This window comes from Microtus oregoni, unplaced genomic scaffold (assembly GCF_018167655.1).
Source record: "Microtus oregoni isolate MIOR12 unplaced genomic scaffold, Mior012 000064F_ref0000363, whole genome shotgun sequence".
Taxonomy (NCBI): Eukaryota; Metazoa; Chordata; class Mammalia; order Rodentia; family Cricetidae; genus Microtus; species Microtus oregoni.
Window position 1 is genome coordinate 4,843,116 of NW_024543874.1, and position 18,880 is coordinate 4,861,995.

At 54.6% G+C, this 18,880-nt stretch overlaps 1 protein-coding gene across 4 annotated transcripts in view; it reads right to left on the bottom strand.

The window, feature by feature from the left end:
- The window catches only part of Smarcd3 (SWI/SNF related, matrix associated, actin dependent regulator of chromatin, subfamily d, member 3), a 33,235-nt gene that overhangs the window by 4,525 nt on the left and 9,830 nt on the right, over positions 1 to 18,880 (bottom strand). For 3 of the 4 annotated variants that reach the window (XM_041640555.1, XM_041640554.1, XM_041640553.1), the window contains exons 1-3: positions 4,851 to 5,058; positions 1,842 to 2,053; positions 60 to 102 (exon numbers count right to left, since the gene is read on the bottom strand). In XM_041640555.1, the coding sequence (XP_041496489.1) occupies positions 60 to 102; positions 1,842 to 2,053; positions 4,851 to 4,928 (333 nt within the window). In that variant the 5' untranslated portion in view covers positions 4,929 to 5,058. Of the gene's footprint in view, positions 1 to 59; positions 103 to 1,841; positions 2,054 to 4,850; positions 5,059 to 18,880 lie in introns of those variants that run through there. The other variant, XM_041640556.1, reaches the window with a different exon arrangement.

The window sequence follows — 18,880 nt, forward strand, 5'->3', positions numbered from 1 at the left end:
GGGGGGGCGGAGCAGCAGAGGGTGGGGGCCGGCTGGGGGCTGCTGTGAAAGGCACTCACCCTTTGAGGGAGGATTTTGTCAGCCATCTTCCTCCTCTTGGCACTGTACATTTTTAAAAGAAAAAACCAGGTTACCATGGCGACAGATCTGGGAGTAACGAGGCCACCTGCTAAATTATCCCGACATCTCCGCCCGCCTGGCTGGGGTTCCCACAGCCTGCTTGTCTGCCCGTCTGAGGGCTATAGCCGCGATGCGGAGCTCGTACTTCCACTGGAAAGCAGGGCGACTGGTCCTTTCTCTGGCTTGGGACTCCCCCACCCCCCACACCTTACACCTCAGCACACACATTCTCAGAGCCAGAGGAATTCAGACTTAGGAGGAACTAGGGAAAGAGGAGATGCTGCCAAAGGTGACTGCCGAAATGTTCGCAAAAAGCTGGGAGGTGGGAAGGACAGAAGAGAAGAGACAGCCTCTGAGGACCCTCTTCTCCTGCCAAGCAGGAGGTCCATGCCCAAGAGAGCCCGAGCTCCAAGAAGAGGAGAGATGACTCTTCCACCTGGTTCCGGGAGCCGTCATGGTGTGAAGCTGGTGGGACTTGGCACTCCTGCCGCTCTGGGCTTGGAAGGGACTGTTTAAGGGCAGGAGGCGCTTGTGGTCTTGGACCATTTGCCAATCAAGGGACACACCACATTCACAAGGACCCTGGAAATGTGCAGGAGTGTTCTATGTGAGTGTGACTCAATACTGGAACCAAAGTGGCTGGACCTATGGTAGACTGCACCTGGAATTTCTGTTTCAAAAGCAACCCAGAAAACCGTTGGCTAGCCAAGAGTGCACACAGCCTAGAGGATAGCTCTACACTGCCCCCATGTGGCAGTCCCACTCACTGCCCCCTCCCTATTCAGAAATCCATTCTATGCCCAGGCAAGCCACTCATTAAAGAAAAAACCGACCCATTCTTAGACTGGGCAAGCCTCTCATGAAAGGATTTCAAATAAATTGTCCACACAAAACTGCTAACTTATACACAAGTCAAAGAGTTATTTGCTATAGAAAATAATGATTCACTTTATAAAATAATTTATCAAAAATAATTTATCAAGGGACACCTATAAAATGATTTTTCTTGATGTGTAAAAACTACTTAATAACGAGGTAAAATTGATATTACACCTTGTATAAGAACCCATCTGTTGTGCAAAAAGAAGCATGTGTGTTTGGCTAAATACTGAGGCCCATAGGGATCTTGCCAACAGTCATCTGGGGCCATGGGAGTGCCACCAACTTCTCAGACTAGGAAATAAACTGGTCCGGTGGCCTGGAGGCAGAGCTGGTCCCTCAGAGGAATTATACCGCCTATTCACACCCACTGCCAAGACAGGGACTGTGGAGGTCTAGAGGAACTCTGATGCAGCCTGGGATTCGGGACTGGCAGGGAGGTACCGGAGGACCACACTTTAGAAAACACACCGCTAGAGCTCAGCCCTCAGTCTGTTGCCAGCCCTGCCTCTCTCCCCAAAGACTAAAGCATCACCTAGAACTTGGGGTAAAGGACTGGAAAAAGGATTTAGCAGGTGACAAGCAGGAGAGCGAGAGGTGCGTGCAGAGAAGGGACACTGGCAGCTGACTATCGCAGCCTGTCTCCACCGTGGGCACACAAAAGAACCAGACCAGTGCCCCCTAAGCCCTCCCCAGAGAGTATCCAAGCCAGAATGACTTGGTCGCTGCTAACATCCTTTCTTGGCTTCCCATACCCATCACTCACCCACCTGGTCCCTGAGGCTTCTGCCTGCCCGCCCCTGCCCGCCCTTCCATGCCGGGGGTGGGGGGGGGGCACTCACCTGCGGCTCCGCGCGGGGGCGGTGGGCACAGGCTGGCCCTGGCCCTGTGGCTGGGTCTGCCCGGGCGGGGGCGCTGCTCGCTTGCGGGCGGGCTCCATGCCCGCGGGGGCCAGGCCGGGTCGCACGGCGGGGCTGCCCATGTACGGGGAGCCCGGGGGGCCCATGGGCGCCCCCTGGTGGGGCATTCGGGCTCCAGACGGCATCCCGGGGCGCTGGGGGGTGGGGCAGGAGGTGAAGCAGAAACCGGCGCCGGCAGGTCAGATTCGGTCCCGACCCCCAGGCCAGCGTGCTGCGTCCCCGCCCCTCTCCAAGACCCGGGGCTGGTAACCCTGCGCTGAACGAGGAGTGGGAGTGATTGGTGGGAGGGGCGGGGGCGCGGGAATCTGCGCTGCTCTGGAGGAGGGGGCTCCGTCTCCTAGCAGGAAGCTAACTGAAGCCAGGCAATTGCCCAGGGCAAAGCCTAGCCTCGGAGCCGTGCAAGGTACCGCAAGAATGAATATTAATGGCGCCTTTCAACCTTTCAAAGGATGTTCACATCCGAATGGCCCTCTGCAAGCTAGTCAGAGTAGGTCTTTTCATCCCCAATTGACAGATGGGGCAACTGGGGCTCAAAGCGAAAGGCGACCTCGCCAAGGTCATCCCAGCTCATGCCCGGCAAAGGCAGCACCTGCCGGGCCCTGCTCCCCGCAGCTTCGAGACGCTGAGCTCCTGAGCTCATTTCCACATCCCACTTCTGGGGCTTTGTACTTTAGCCCCCTCTCCCTTTCAGGGCCCCCGGTTTTGGATCCTTGGTCTCAACTCCTTCAGCGGACTCCAAGTCTCTGACTTAGCCTGCCTCCTTAATTTTATTTCTTCCAAGGTGATTCAAGAGGCTGGCAAGGGCACCTGAGGGTCTGAGTTTTTGAATGGCAAGTGGGGAACTGGGTTAGAAGTGGGCTGCGGGGCGCGCCGAGGGGGGGGGCAGGGATGGTTGAAGGAAGCTGCATCAATGTTAGCATCCATTTCTCCTTCCTATCTGCCTATATCATAACCCATTTCCCTTCCCATCCCAGCAAGGGTAGAAATTGGAGGGAAAGGAGGCAGGTTGTATTTTCCCAGCCACCACCTCTAGGCAATCAAAACAGATGAGGTGCAAATCCAAGTGGAGTGTTCCAGAGTCCACTTGTTCAGGCCTGGGAAGGGAGTTGAGGTTTAAGGGCTAATCAAGAGGTAGGACTGATTCAGAGGAATAGGGAGGTGATGGGGGTACAGACTCTATTATTTAAACACCCCCATCTCAGGCTAGGGATATAGCTTGGTGCAGTGCTTGCCCAATACACATGAAGCCCAGGGTTCGATCCCTAGCACAAAATAAACTGTGCGTGGTAGCACACACTTGTAATCCCAGTCTCAAGGTGGAGGCAGAAAGATCAAGACCATCCTCCCCTATATAGTGAGTTTAAGGCCAGCATAGGCTATAGGAGACCCTGTCTCAATATAAAATAAACAAACACAAAACACTCCTCATCTCATCCCAGGACCAAGAAGCCCCAACCCTAACCCCCAGGCTTCCTTTCTCACCCCAACCCCCCACCTTCCCACCCAAGCACTGCTCATCCCTAAGGTCTCCACCCTTTGCCAGCAGCTGTCCCTGCCCATCTGTCTACAGGGAAACCAGTCAGTCCCTGAATCTGCCTCCCCCATTCCACCTGACTCTGTCACTCATACCACCAATGCCACCAGGGTGGAAACCATTCCCCACTACTTAGGGGCCCTTGATCACTGAAGAACTGAACCTCCGAAGTTGGCCATAGTCAAATCCATAGTAGAGCCTCTTCTTCGCCCCATGGGACTCTAAAGCAACTCCCCCAAGCAGCCAGGTTTAGGACGGGTAACTCCACTAACCCACAGGACCGCCTTGGGAAGTGCACCCCAGAGATCCCTGCGGGCAGAGGACAGGCTGCCACAGGGAAGCCGGCTCCCCTATCAGCTGCTCTCCTGTTATCAAGGCCACTCACTGATACTGTCTCGTTTACTGAGAGGCCCTGAGAGGAAAGAGCCTTCAGGGGCTCTGCCACTAGTACCACCATGACAAGAGGTCAGGATTTTGGGGGCCCTTGCCTCTCTCAGAGAAGGTGCTTCCTGGAGTCACAACCAAATTTGGCCATAGTAAATCTGACTGATTCGCCCCTCCATCGCATATCCCTAAGCCTGGAACCCCTTACAGTCAGGCTCTCCAGGGACTCAACTCCGTCATCTACCTCCTTAGGTCCCTGGGTACCCTCCGGCTTTTCATGTGTGTTCACATGTCTGTGGCAGGACAGTATAGTTGTCATCCCTTTGGTGTCCCCAACTTCAGCCCTTCACACCTTTGAGGTATTAAGGTCATTAAGTTCTGGTGGCTGAGCCTGCCAAGGGATCCTCTGACCTCTTTAACTTGGGGTCCATCTCTCAAGTAGGCCTCTCTCAGCTCAGACAGCAGGGCCAGGTCCTCAGGACCCTCTTGCTAGGATGCTGAGGTTGCTCAGTCAGAGAGCTTTTGCTCTCAGGTGCCTCCAGGGTCACCTGCTCCTAGTTCCTCAGAGCCAGTCAGAGTGACACTGTCCCAGTGGATGAACAGGGACAACAGGCAGCCCAACCCTAGTTGTGTGTTCCAGTTGCCACCCCACCCCCACCCCAGGGCAGGGGTAACACCTGAGGCCACCAGTAAAAGAACAGGCGATGTGTCAGGTACAGAGACCCACCTCTTGGGGGGACACAGTGCTCACATCCCACCCCTTGCCCCTGACAAGAGCCCAAGCAGACGCGACGCCTCTCTTCCCCGCCGCCGCGCGCCCATCCCCAGCCGACCGCTTGGCGACGTGTTCGGATGCCAGGGCGCCAGCAAGGTCCCAGGGTTGGGCCATGACCGTGCGCCCCCCAACCAAAGAGGTGGGAGAGCCGAAGCGCGCCGGCGGCCCCTCCCGATCATCCCTCCATTCAGCCCGAGCCAGCTCGCTCACCCTCCCCCGCTAACTTTCCCCCACTCACCACCCCATGGACCAGAAACTCAAAAAGTTTGCTTTTCGTGGCTTTGCGCGCCCCTCCGGCAACTTCGTCCGCGGCCATCGGGGTGGGCTCAGCGGCTCCTCTCACTCTCTCTCTCTCTTCCTCTTTCTTTCCCTTTTCTGCCTTTTTTTCCTCCAACTCTCCCCTCTGAGTCCTGCTGGGCTCTCTCACACTTCTACTCGAGCGGAGTGGGGAGGGGGCCCCTTCAGGGCTGCCCTGACGGCCCACGGCCCACGCCGCCGCCGCCGCCCGCCCGCCGCCGCCGCCGCGGCTGCCGCATTCCTGCACTGATAAGACAGAAATAGTCCGGCGGCCCGGGGTCTGCCTGCGACGCGGCGGGGACAGAGCAGCCCTCCCGTGCACCCCGCGTGGTCCAAACGGCGCAGATAAGCTGCAAGCCAAGCCGATCCGCTCGGAGGCTGTGAGATGGGCAGCGGCGCAGCGCCCAGGCCGCCGGAGGCCCACCGGTGGCGACACGGGGAGGGAGCACCGGGGGAGGTGACAGGGGGCTCGCCGGCCACCCTGCCTTCGCCACAAATAGTTTCTTGGTTAGGGAATTCGCCGACAGGGCCAGGCAGAGAACAAGCAGTTCCAACTTTCTTCCCCCAAGTGGCTCCTGCCGCATTTCTGAGGCCCTTTCCCCAGGGACCAGGCAGGCCAAGTAGGGAAACATTTGCTGGAAGGAATCTGGGGGGGAGCCCGAGCCCGGAGGAGGCCTTGCTCCTGTCCCAGGGCTGGCCGCGGTGGGTGTGCCGGGCTAGGCGGGTTCCCGGGCGTCCGCAAGATGTGTGTGCCCTTGTCTCGCACGCCGTGTGTCTGCACCCTTTTGTGGCACGGCGCAGTGGCTGTGGGTGTGGATGTTTATGTGCGTGCACTGACAAACGCCGGGTCTGTGTGCTTCCCTCCACAAGAGCCGCTGTGCCTGCGCGCGTGCGTGTGGGGCAGGACACGGCCTGTGTCTTTCAGCTCTGTGGGAGTCTATTTCTGGGCTTGTGAGTCTTTGTTTGTCTCTGTGTGAGAAAGAGAGGGCAATAGGGGAAGTATTTCCGAAAAGGGGACATGGATTGGGCTCATGAGAACAGGAAGAGTACATGTGGAGAACGGTGCCAAGCCAGGATGGGTACTTGGGTGGGTAAGAAGGAAAGAGTGAGGCAAACAGGGTTTGATGGCTTTGGCATGGAGACCCAGAGAGGTTGGGGGTGGTGAGGTCCGCCTTAGTACCGAAGAGAAAGCAGGAGTGTGGAGTGGAAAGATGAGGGAGCCCCAAAAGGGATCATGTGGAGAGAACTGGCCGACCCGGAGTGGAGGAAGAACAGAAAGGAGGGGGCAGATCGTGAGATCCTCAGACTGAACTCAGGCCCCGCCCATGCCAGAAGCCACGCCTGTTCCCACCTTCTGGAGGAGGAGCCCACAAGCTTTGGGACAACCAAGGGTCACATTTATGGGCTTGCTGGGACTGCAGCTGTCAGAATTCAGATGAAGGAGGGACAATGCCTGAGGGGATTTGTGGGAACACATTAAAACTGGGCCCTCAAGACCCAGCATTGCATCGAGGGGTCCTAACCTTTGGCCCTTCAGAATGTCTTCACTGGCCAGGGCAAGGCACAGAGGGCTGGTTCTCCCAGGAGTCTTTATGGCCAGCACCTAAATTTCCTGGAGGTCCTGGTAGTATGCCTAGCTGTCATTGTCCATTCGGGTGCCCACTGTTACCGTGAACGATTAGAGAGAACATTTTGTTCACATAGGTGCTGCGGGAGCCACTGGTTCAGGGTTGGCTGACCCCGGCAGCCACAGGCGCCGGTAGCTGGAGTGATGATCTGCTTGGGTGCCGCTGCTCTTCCAACCCCCACTCACCCCCTAGTCCGAGGCTCTTCTGCCCTTGTGTAATGTCTCCACTTGCCCTCCGCCTGTCTCAACCCTTTAAGGCTCAGGTCAGAGCCTGCTTCCTGCAGGGAGTCTTCCTTGGCCTCACTCATGGGAACACATCCTGGTCTTCTCCAAATGGCCAGTATCATCTCTCTTGTCCAGAAACTGGACTAATGCCTCATGTACTCTTGGCTTCAGGTTTGTTGGGTTTGGTATCCCAAGGAGGCTGCGACTCCTGAGGGCAGGTCCTGGCCTTGCGCCCATGTCTCCCCCAGGCCTGGGTACAGGTCCTCTACAACACCGAAAGTTGAGGGCACCTGCGAAGTGCAACAGGCCAGTGATGCAGGTGGTGCCTCTGCCATTTACCCAAAGATCTGAGTCATCACAGCTACCTCTACCTTTACTTCCAGCAGGGACTGGGAAACCCCAGTCCTTGGAGTGGGGCAGATACCGCTAGGTTTTAGGAAAAGCAGGGTGTCCTCAACTTTTAGAGCTACCTCTTGGGAAAAGAAGATAGTAGCTGGGCTGGCATCTCAGCTTTAGGGGTCTGGGATGACCAAAGGGGCACAAGGTCTGTGAGTGAGCTGAGAGATTACAGGGGTGGTCTTGGTGGTAAAGGGTCTTGTGGGACGTGGTTTCACCAATGGCTGAGTGAATACCAGTCCTAGGAAGATGGAGAGCATCAGTCAGGTTCAAACCATCCCTCTAGGGGTATCATACTGCACAAACGGCAGCTAAGTGTACACAACCCGAAACACACACCTAGGGGCACATATATGACAAACCGCCACAGGGACAAGGGGCCACATGGATGTGCACATACAGGCACACCTTGACCTCCCCCACCGAGACGCTGGGTTCACAAGCGAGCAGACACATTAGCATGCTCTTCTAGCAGGTCCGGTGCGGGGGGGGGGGGGGGCGGGGGGCGGGGGTTCTTGGTCAGGGAGCCCTTCTCACAAAGACCAGGATCCCCACCAGCTCAGTGCTACTAGGGCGCTGGGCAGCAACATGCCGCCCTCAGTGCCTGCGGAGAGCCCGGACTTCTTCCAACCCGACAGGGCGCAGGCCACACCCGGGCAGGCCTAGAGCGTGTCTGGGGCAAGGGGAGGGCGGCCTGCGAGGCTGCCCGGAGCCGGAGTCCCCCCTGTCGTCCCCCCATCTCTCCTTCCCTCGCAGAAGCACGACCAGCACCAAATGGCAAAGCGCCGCTCCCCGCGCAGGGAGCGCTGCGCTGCGGCCCGCGGGACGGACCCGGCCGCCTCGCCCCCAACCGTGCGGAGCGAGCGGCCACAGCCGGTGCACTGGGGGCCCCGGGCCGCCGGCCTGCACCGCCCTCCCTCCGCCCGCACCGGTCCCCAGCCCGAGCATGCGCGCTGCGGCCTCCCTCCCGGTGAAGGTCAGCCCAGGGCCCAGCTGCAGGACTCCACCGCGGCCAGGGGAGGCGGAGAAGGGAAGGAGGGATGCGGGAAAGAGACTTAACTCCTTCTCTGCGGGAAGATGGCCACCTAGACACAGCCCGAGTCCAGAGTCTTGTGCTCCCTCCCTCTGTGGAGGTCCCGATTGGGGACAAGGAAGGGGGGAGTTGAGTAGGGGGTGGGGAAGGGGGAATGGAGGGCTGGAAGAAGGGATGAGAAGCTGGCTGGGAGAGGAAGGGAGGGAGTGGGGGGAGGAACAAAGGCGAGAAGAGGGAGAAAGGGCGGCTTGCCAGAGAGACCCCTTTCTCTTGTCAGCTTTCCCTATACCCTAGAAGTAAAACTTCCCTCAGAGGAATACAGTTACCCTTATTTTATTGGGGAGAGTGTAAAGAGAGATTCTTTGCAGCTCTCAGGGCCAGGACTTCTGATTTCTGTGACATGGCCCATCCCAAATCTAAGCAAGCCCCACACCCTTCTCCTTAGGTCACGAAATCCTGGGACTTGTAAGGGGACCCAGAGTCTGGTGACTAAGCTCCAAGTCCCCTGGAAACTCTGTCTAGAACTTAGAGCCAGGCCCAGTTCCTCAAATGGTAGGAAAGGCCTCTGAGACCTCAACAGTCTCACTCCTACCCCACCTGAGAGGCAGATACAATCCTTCTGTGGGATCCATCACAGTGGCTCCCCTGCCTGAGCAGCTGTGTGCTCCCGTTACTGTCAGGACACATCTGTGCCCATCACACAGCCTACTGCTTAAGAGGAGCTGTCTCTGTGTAACTTTGCCTTTCTGTGTTTTGCATGTGCGCGCGCGCGCGCGCGCGCACACACACACACACACACACACAGCAAATATGAGCGAACAAAAAAACAAAGAAAAAAATAGGACACCAAAACAGTTGTGTGACCTTGGATGAGTTGCTGTTATCTGCCCGCTCCTGCTTTTTCAGGAGTAACAGGAGAGTCTTGGCCCAGGGATTCCAGGGCCTTTCTTGCTCAGAGATCCAAAGACTCCAGACAGAAAAGAACTGAGGCAGACAAGAGGGAAGGGTGGGGAGGGAGGGGCGGAGAGGCGTGGGGACACAGCTCCATAACCAGTGGGTGCTGCTCCTAGCGAGGTCTGAGCTGCTGTCCGCCAGCCACTCCTCTGTGAAGTCCGAAGTCCTCAGGGACACCCGGTCTCCCCCCCCCCATCCTTTCCTCAGAGTCACTTTCTGTCCCTTGCCATACCTCATTTGTGCCCTCAACCCCACGTACCACACCATGGGCCCCCTGCCACGAGGGAAAGACCTTACCGTGGGGTCCCCAGGGTCCTGCGCCGTGGGCAGGTACATGATAAAGGTTAGCTGAAGGCACGGTCCTCCTTCCTCTCTGCCTGCGTGGGTCTGTTCAGTCTAATGGGATGCTCCTTGACACCCCTCCCACCCCCACACACCGCACACACAATGAACTGCAAACATCGGGGAGCTGAGGCTGCTGGTCGCAGGAGGAGCTCAGAGCCGGCCTCTGGGGCTCTGAGCATCCCGCTGGCCCAGAGGGATTCACAGCCAGTTTTCTTTCATCCCCTCAAGGCCCCCCTTAATTAGGTGGTCTCTTGGAGCAGGTCACTCTGAATAGCTTAAGGCGCGGTGAAAAAATAAAAAATAAAAAGGAGCCACCCCAGGCTGGGTGTCCATCTCTGAGGATATGGCAGGTGTGTGGGGTCATGTTTCTGTGCAGTCTTGAAGGATGCTAGCACCCACCGCACCCCAGTGTGGCTCTGCCTGTAGGCAGGACTGCATTAGAAGCTGAACTAGGTGGTACCCTGGGAAGAAAGGACATGTCCCACACAGTCACCATGCCTCCTCCTTGGGCAACAGCTCACAGGTTTGGCTAGAGTCTAGGGCTTAGATAGGAGATGACTCCAAGACTCAGGAGCAAATTGCAGTGGGGAGGGGAATAGGCTGCGCCTGGACACACAAAGCTACAAGCTTTCCCCTCTCCTCTTCTGGAGCTTGGAGCCAATGGAGGCACTCTGGGCCCCTTCCGTAGGGCAGCCCATCATCCCCACTATAGCCTCTCTCGCCCTCCGAAGCCTCACATAGTATCCAAATGCTCTGCTCTAAGGGAGTCCACCACTGCATGTCCCAGACTTCTTGACTATTTGAGCTGTCTACAGATGCTAGTGGAGTCCTCAGTGTTTGTTGCTACGAAGCTGAGGACAGAGATTCAGGAAGAAGCCCTGTGGTTTCCTGGAGGTTTGCTCATGTCCTCAATTCTAACTCTGTGTCCCTAGGAATGCCGCAGTCCTCCTTGAGAGAAACACCTGTCCTCACCTCTGACCAGGATGCCATCTGGTGCCCCACTGTCCCCTGCTGAACTCTGGAAATGCAAGGGAGATGCAGAATGATGGGAATTGAACCCAGGGCCTCATGAATGTTAAATCAATTCTTTACCACCATGCCACACTGCAGGTCAACTTTATTCCATAACGTGTACCATTTTAACCTTCCTTCAGTATACCCTTGACTATCTTCCCCCCTCATCCTACAGTCAACATTCAGTCTCTAGTGAACCCTTCCTGCCAACACACAACAGGATTGTTTCCCCATCCTTTTTGGACTCTCCCCACCCTACTTCTTGCAGTTTCAGTGAAACTTCTCAAGAGTGTATCTGCATTTGTTATCTTTCCTTCTGGAGCTCAAATCCTGGTGGATGGACATCCACGGAGAGTGTCCCTGTCAGGAACACCAGTGGCCTCCATGTTGTCCAATGCCACCACCCCAGGCTGTGTCTTGCTTAGCACACTACAGTGTTTGACCAAGGAAACTGCTTCCTTCCCTGCTATCCTCCTGCCTCCAGGATGCCCTTCCTCAGGCTTCTCCTCTGTCCTGCTCCTCATGTTCCCTCTCAATATTGGGGAACCACGAGAGGAAGAGCCCAGCTCCTAAAGTCCTCTGTCAGGTCTCACTGACTGGTACCACCACCTCCTGAAGGTCCGTTCTCACTAGGTACCAGGTGTTGACCTCTGAAGTTTTCCCGTAACCCAGGACTTTCTCCCAGTCCTCAGGCTGCTAATTCTAATTGTTAACTCAGCATTTCAACTCAGTTCTTTAACTGACAGCTCAAACTTAATTCCTCATTAAGTTCTACCTCATTCTCCACTCTTTCCCTCTTCCAATGGCCCAGGTCCCCAGTTCTTTTTTTTTTTTTTTTTTGGTTTTTTTGAGACAGGGTTTCTCTGTGGTTTTGGAGCCTGTCCTGGAACTAGCTCTTGTAGACCAGGCTGGTCTCGAACTCACAGAGATCCACCTGCCTCTGCCTCCCAAGTGCTGGGATTAAAGGCGTGCGCCACCACCGCCAGTTCTTGAGCCACTCTAAAATCCCAACTTTCTCTCATACTTACAATCACTCTGAAAAGATAATTCCCCTGGCTCTGGTTCCAAAATCCAAGTTTCTCCCCTTTCTGCTGTTATCCCCTAGGTCAAAACCACAAGCACTAAGCGGTCAGCTTCCCACCCTGCCTCAGCCTGCTCCTGGCACTGCAGTCAGAGGGGTGCCCTATGCAGGCACTCAACAAGCCAAGCTGCATATATGTGTCTTTGCATAGGAAGAATGGGCGGAACAGGGAGGCTCAAGCCTCCTGCAGCTGCAGCATGTCCAGTTGTGAAGTTCTGATAGCCAAGAACAAGATGCTGTCACCCATCAGTAAAAATCACAGTTGCTAAAAGAAACCAAAACCACAAAAAGGGATACTTGGTGGGGGCTTGGGCCCCCCAGGCTCCCTATCTGATTTCCAGTAAGACCCAAGTCCTGCAGTCCTCCTCTGCCCCCTCCCCCACTCTTGCTCTGGCCTCCTGACTCTCTCCTTGTAGCCTCTTGTGGCTTTTTGGAAGCTAGGTACTTTCCAGCTTCACCCTGGCTCTCTCCTTCTACCTGGGGTGCTTTTCCTCCACCGCCTGCAGGGCTCTCACCTCCTGGAGATCTGTTCTCATCTGGACACAATCTGTACCACTACTGAAAACTATAGCCTTAGACTGGGCATGAAGGTGCTCACCTTGATTTCTGTGAGTTTCTGGCCAGCCTCATCAACACAGCAAGTTCTGAACCAGCCACAGCTCACAGTGAGACTCTGTCTCAAGCAAAATAAAACAAAAAAAACTGTAGCACTTAGCTGGAGAGATAAGTCAAGGGGTAGAGGGCTTGCTTCCATGCTGTAAGTTCGATCCTCAGGATGCACAGTGGAGGACAAACACTGACTCAGGCACCTTGTCCTCTGATCTCCACGTGTGCACCATGGCCCATGCACACCTCCACCCGTTATAAAGTAATCCTCCCTCTCCCCTCCAAGATCCTTGCTGCTTTTACTCTGCTCAGTTTCCTTTAGAGCTCCCCTAGTCTATATAACCTCCTTCTGGTTATGTTAATGCTTCTCTCCCCACCTTTATCCCCCACGCCATTAGGGTGCAGTCTCCCAAAAGGTAAGGCTTTTTCCCTGTCCTGTTTGCTGATAACTCTCAAGTATCTTGGACATAGCAGAGACTGCATCTAATCAAAGATGCAGAGGAAGCCACCTACTCCAGTCAGTCTGGGATCTGAAGCATGCTTTCCTGCTGGGTAAGGTTCCTGTCTGAACCAATGTTATCTCAGTAATAACAACACATCTTCCATTTGCATAGAACTTCTTCACTGTTGGCCAAACACTTTCACACACATTAACCTGCCTGGTCCTCACAGACACCTCAGGCGCCTGCCTGCGAGACTTTCTAATCTAAAGATAAGGAGAATGGTGTTCTCAGAGCCATGTGACTTACCAAAGTCACCGTGAGGTTACAAACCGGGCATGCCTATCAGACCTCTGATATAGAGGCCCCTGGGTCTCCCCTTCATCTCAAGCTGCCTCCCCAGAATCTTCTGTGGAAGGAACACCTGTCCAGGAGTCACAGAGTCACACACTGGCATTCCCACCTTCCCACACACCTGCCTTGTTAATGAAGGATGCCAAAGGCTGGGAAATGGCTTAGTTAGGAAGTGTTTCCCATGCAAGTACAAAGATCTGGGTTCAGATCCCCAGATCATGCGTAAAATCTTGGGCCCAGTGAAGTACGTCTGTAACCCCAGCATTCGGGAAGCAGGGATGGACAGATCCCTTGAGCTAGCTGGCTAGCTAGTCTAGGCAATCAGTGAGCTCCAGCTTCACAGAGAGACTCTGTCTCAAACATAAAGTGGCGAACAATAGAGAAAGACACCTGACTTCAACCTCTGCCGCCACAGACACATCAAGAGGTGTATTCAGTTACCACAGCCAGAGCACATCACAAACATACGTGCACACAAAACACATCATGCAACTCCCCCCCCCCAGGAGAGTGCATAAGCATGTGTAAAGGATGTCAAGACTCCTGGAAGCCTGTGCGTTACAGCTGATTCACTTTTGATTATTTCTTGAACACCACCCCCAAACTCAAGCACATTGTTTCCAACATATAAATCTTCAGAGAATCACCACCAAGTTGTCTAAGATAAATGTCAGTGTACTTAAGGCGGTCTCCCTAGCTCCTATGTAAAATTCTTGGTTAAATTTGAAACAAGCAAGCCCCTTGCTATGGGGCTCTTCCTGAATCGTGGCCAGATGTGCATCTATCTGTGTATCATGAGGAAGCATGTGCATGAATGATCAGGGTCACACAGCTACCCGTCCCTCACCTCAGGCTGCTAGGCTTCAGAAGCTTATTGTCCTCGGGGCACACCAGCTCCTCCAGCCTTCCTGGAAACCAGAAGCTTGGGAAACTCAGAGGCTCTACCCTGGCCCTCAAGATGTGCACAGCAAGAGGCTGGCTATGTGGAATAGACTGTGGGACTCTCTCTGTCCCTCCCTCCCTCTCTTCCTCTCCCTGTGAGTGTGTATGTATACTGTATGTTCATGTTCATGGGTATATATGTATATGCAGGTGTGCATGCACATGGAAGCCGGAAGTCATCCTCAGATGTCATTCCTCAGAAACTATATATCTTTTGAAAAATCATCTGAAGCTTGCTGATTAGTCTAAGTTGGCAGACTAGCCAGCCCCAGAGAGGGGCCCATCTCTCCCCAGCACTGGGATGTGTATGCTATGATGTCCAGGCTTTTTACATGAACTAGGGATCAATCTGAGGCCCTCGTGTATGCACTGTAAACACTTTACCAAATAAGCTATCGCCATGGTTCCCCGCATTCCTTGTGGAACTTGGTGAAAGTATATAGGGTTGAAAAGCAATAGGGACTGTGTGACAGGCCCATGACCAAGGATGTCATAGTCAAAGCTGGTTCTGCCAGCTCCTTGTATCTCCAAACAGTACAGTCTGTGAGTGAGCAGAAACAAGTGTTCCTGGGGTCAAAGGCTCTGGTGGCAGCTAAGAAGCCTCCCTGTGGGCAGAGGGAGGAAGTAGGCTAGGCCTGTCTTCAGGGCTTAGACCAGTTTAGTATCCCACCCCTGACTTTTGCAAACCTTTGTAACACGTGGCTGTTCTCCCAGAGTGCCCTTCTCTCTGAGACCTGTGGCAGTCAGTGCCAGTAGCAGGCAACAGGCCTTGCTCCTAGAACTGGCCCTTGCCTTGACCACTCTGACCTGGCAATCAACTGTCTAGGGACAGGGCTTGGACAACCTGGCCCCACTGCCATGCCCTGCCCTGCCATCCTCTATGGCCCTAACCCACTGCCCTGGGCAGAGTCCCTGCAGTTAACACCACCGTGATGGTCTTAGCTGAGGCTGTAACACATGTCTTCTCCACTTCGGTACCATTGGCATTTTGGGACATGACAAGCATGGTCTTTTGAGTACTGAGTTATACTTCCTGCTCCAGAGTGACTTTCTGTGGTGGCTCTCCTATGTACCGCGGGATGATTGAAGCATCCCTGGCCTACACTATCTTCTACCAGACTCTCCTCTTTCTCCGGGGTGATCATCAAAACACAGTCAGACACTGTCCCCTGTCTCTGGAAGGAGGGGCTGCCCCAGGGTGAAAACCTCAGCAGTACAGTCATGTCTTGGGATCACATCTGGCTCAGCACTGCCTTCTTTGACACCTTTGCGCCTCGTTTTCCTTATATGCAACACAGGGAGCCCTGTCTTGGGTCACTGTGGCTGAGGTCACAGAGAGGTCCAATGATTGGCCCCACGCATGGCTACCCTCTTGGTCCCCCAGTGTCACTGCCTTCCTGGGCTGCCTTTACCTCATCCTGCAGGCCCAGCTGATCCTGCTGCTGGCTGTTCCCTGCTAGGGCACAGTGGTAGCAAAAGACCTCCAGAGCCCTTCATCTGTTGGGGGGTGGTGAGGGGAGTGGGAAAGCTGCACAAATGCCCTGGAGGGAGCATGTGAAAGCTTGGCCAGGGCCCCTAGAAAACAGCCAGGCGATTACTCAGAATGACTAATTACGCGAGGCTCTGGTATCCCAGGGGAGTTGGACTCTTCCCAAACTGTTGGACACATCCCAGCGGAGAAGAGCCTAGAGCTACACCAATGTGCAGATAGGTCACAACATGGGAAGCCTACATCCTACACCCTGAGAAGAGGCTGTGTCTAGGAGAGGACCGCTCAGTAGTCACGCAGAAGTGTGCGACCTGGGCATGAGTCTCAGGCAAACCCACAAGACCAACTGTCCGAGCTCTGAGTTGGGGGTGACAGCAGAGGCATCTATAGAAGAAAGCTGGGTCTGTGGACTCAGAGCTCCCTACTCTACACACTGTAAGTGTCCATGCCATGAGAAACACATCCCCCGGCCTCTGGGGACCCCTGCAGTCCCTGAATAGACAAGATGGGGTGGAGGGCTTAGTGCCAGGAGCCATTCAGACTCTGCAGTGGAAACAGGGATTCCCCACTCAGATAGGTGAGGCACAGAAGCCATCTTGGGTCATCTGTGCAGAACCATGAACTGGATGTGGAGAAAGTGTGGGTGGGAGAGTGCCATGGTTCTGGGGCACACAGAGAGGTAGCCTTCTTTTGGGAGAGGCACCTTGGGGTTCAGGCTTTATCTTGCGGAGGGTCTTATGAATGATGGTATGGGAACAGATGGCAGGTGTCCAGAGACTAAACTAGGAAGAATTACAGCTGACACACGGGCATCTACTGAGTCAGGAAGGGAGCCTGCCTCTAGGTTGTTTTCGTTTGTTTCAGGTAACCCAAGCAGGCTGGGAAACCTTTACATAGCTGAGAATGACCTTGAATGTCTGATTTTCCTGCCTTCACATCCTGAGTACTGGGATTACAGGTGTGCACCATCAAACTGTTTCATGCAGTGCTGTTGCTTGAATCTGGGGGCTTTGTTCCTGGCAGGCAAGTATTGTACCACCTGAGCCTATAGGCCGCCTCTGCTTCCAGTCTGTATTGCAGCCTGAGGCTGGCTATAGGCAGATAGGCAGATAGGAGTGGGAGGAGGGAGTGAAGATGCTCCCAAATATTCAATTAGAAAACAAATAACCTCAGAGGGTAGAGGCAGGAAAATCAGGGGTACAAAGCTAACCTCAGTTACAAGGCAAGTTCTGTGCCTGGGCTACATGAGACCCTGCTTCATGAATAGCCGAGGGCAGGGACTGATGTTTAAACCAAGCAAGGCTGAGGCTATAACTGCGATTTCAAGCCCCAGTGAGAGCTGGAGACAAGAGGCAATGTGTCCCTGCAGTCACACAGCCAGCTCCCTCCCCACCTTGGCTGCCAGTGGCCTCTGCAGCAGCTCACAAACATCCCATAGCCCATGAAGCCCTGTGCCTGTGTCTCAAGTTCTATCTGCAGGAGGTCCAGTCTTCCCTCCCCTCTAGTTATCTCACGAGGCAGCGAGCTGGCCAGTTGTCTCAGGCCAGCACCAGGCCCCAGCATTTCCCATGTTTTTCTGTTGTCATTAGCGTCCTCTTCTCAGCCACCCTCACAGCCACTAAGGGGTGAGGGTCAGGGTTCTGTCTCTTCCTGATCCTCCAAGCTCACTTGCATCATCTGCCTACTACCAGTCTTGGTCTGGGCACCCCCATCTCTCCCCTGGACTCAGCTCTTCACCCCCAACTCTCTTTAACCTGTTTCCTTCACCATGGCCAGATCAATATTTTAGAAGGTATGACTAGGAACACAGTCCATCCTTTTTAAGATCTGACAATGGTTTCTATCACACTAATGGAATCTAAATTCCTTGCCCAGTTCTCAAACTCATTGAGCAGCTGTTACCTCAGAGCCTCTGCACATGCGTGAGCAGCTCTTTGGGGTGGAAAGTCACTCTCCTGGAGGCAAATTTGGTTCCTGCATAGAGAGGAGCAGATATCAGCTCCAGCCTTGGGGCAGTACCCCAGAAGGGCAGCAGTGCTGGCCACAAGGTAGGGTGGAGGAGCATACCTGTGCAGCCTGTCCCAAAGCCCAAGGTGTGTGACGGTGAGGGATGAATGAATCTTCCAGGGCTGGCAATAGTGGGAGTGCCCAGGGTACAATGAAACTGTCACCCCCTAAGTGGCTCTCAGTGAGCCAACCCTCCCAGCCTCCTGTGAAAAGGAGGTGGCACGAGTGAATGGTGACAAGAATGGAGCTGTGTCCCCTCCTCTGCTGGAGGCAGCAGCATGGTTGACTGCAGTATCTGAGCTGGGGGTCATCAGGAGGAACAGCACTGAATGCCAGAGTAACTGGTGTCATATGAGGTTCTGCATGCTCCCACACGAGGAGGCCTGGAGCAGGCAGACCGCCGGGGGCTCATCCTCCAGCACCTTAGTAATAGCAGTGTGCCCACTTGTTCCTCAGTATCTTGGTTCCCAGAGATTTGAGCCCTAGTCACCTCCCGAAGGTACCAGCCACCTCAAGATCATCTTTCTGAAGACACAGTCTTACATACTGAGGGCAGCTATTGCAGTTCCCGCCCCTGTGTGGGCTGAATGGTGGACCCCTAATTCTGGACATGTCCAGTACATCAGAAGTGAACTTAGAAAGAGACTCAATGGGGCTGAAGAGATGATGCAGCAGTGAAGAGTGCTGGTTGCTCTTCCAGAGGATCTGGGCTCAATTCTCATGGCAGCTCACACCTGTCTGTAACTCCAGTTCCAGGAGACATAACACCCTCACACAGACATACATGCAGCTAAAACATCAATGTAAATAAACTAACATAATTTAAAAGAAAGAAAGAGACCACGGGTCACAGGAGAGGCCCTGACCCACTGTGACCAGTGTGCTAGAGGAAAGGGCTCAGGACAATGGGCACAGAAGGGCGTGAAGAGGCAAAGGGAGAAGTGGTCTGTGGTCACGTCTGTTGCTCAGGCTGCCCGTCTTGTGCAGGCCCAGCAGCCGTGGCACACTAGTTCACGCATACCGTCCTTTGGCACGCCTGTGGCTGGCCCCCGAGACATACCGCCAGGCCATTTGTGACCCTGACCTGGAACCTGAGAAGAGGGCCAGATCTCTGAAAGGCATTGAATGTGACACCTTAGACCCGTGCAATCTAGTAGTGCATCCCATGCCAGCCTCAACATACATACTGAATCTGAGTATTCCACAGATGTGTGGAGCCACATGAATCTCTAGGCCTCCATTTCCTCCGTATGAAAATGGGCACACTACCACCTTGCCTGAGTAGTGTGGACAGCACGTGAGCAGGAGATGGTACGAGAACATTGTCTTCAGGTCACAGGGTCATGCTTGGTACTCACATATCCCATAACCCCATGTGCCTTGAAACCTCACACCTTTTCTCCTTCCATTGTGCCCAAACACACGCCCACTCCATGCTTGTGAAGCAGCCCCTCATAC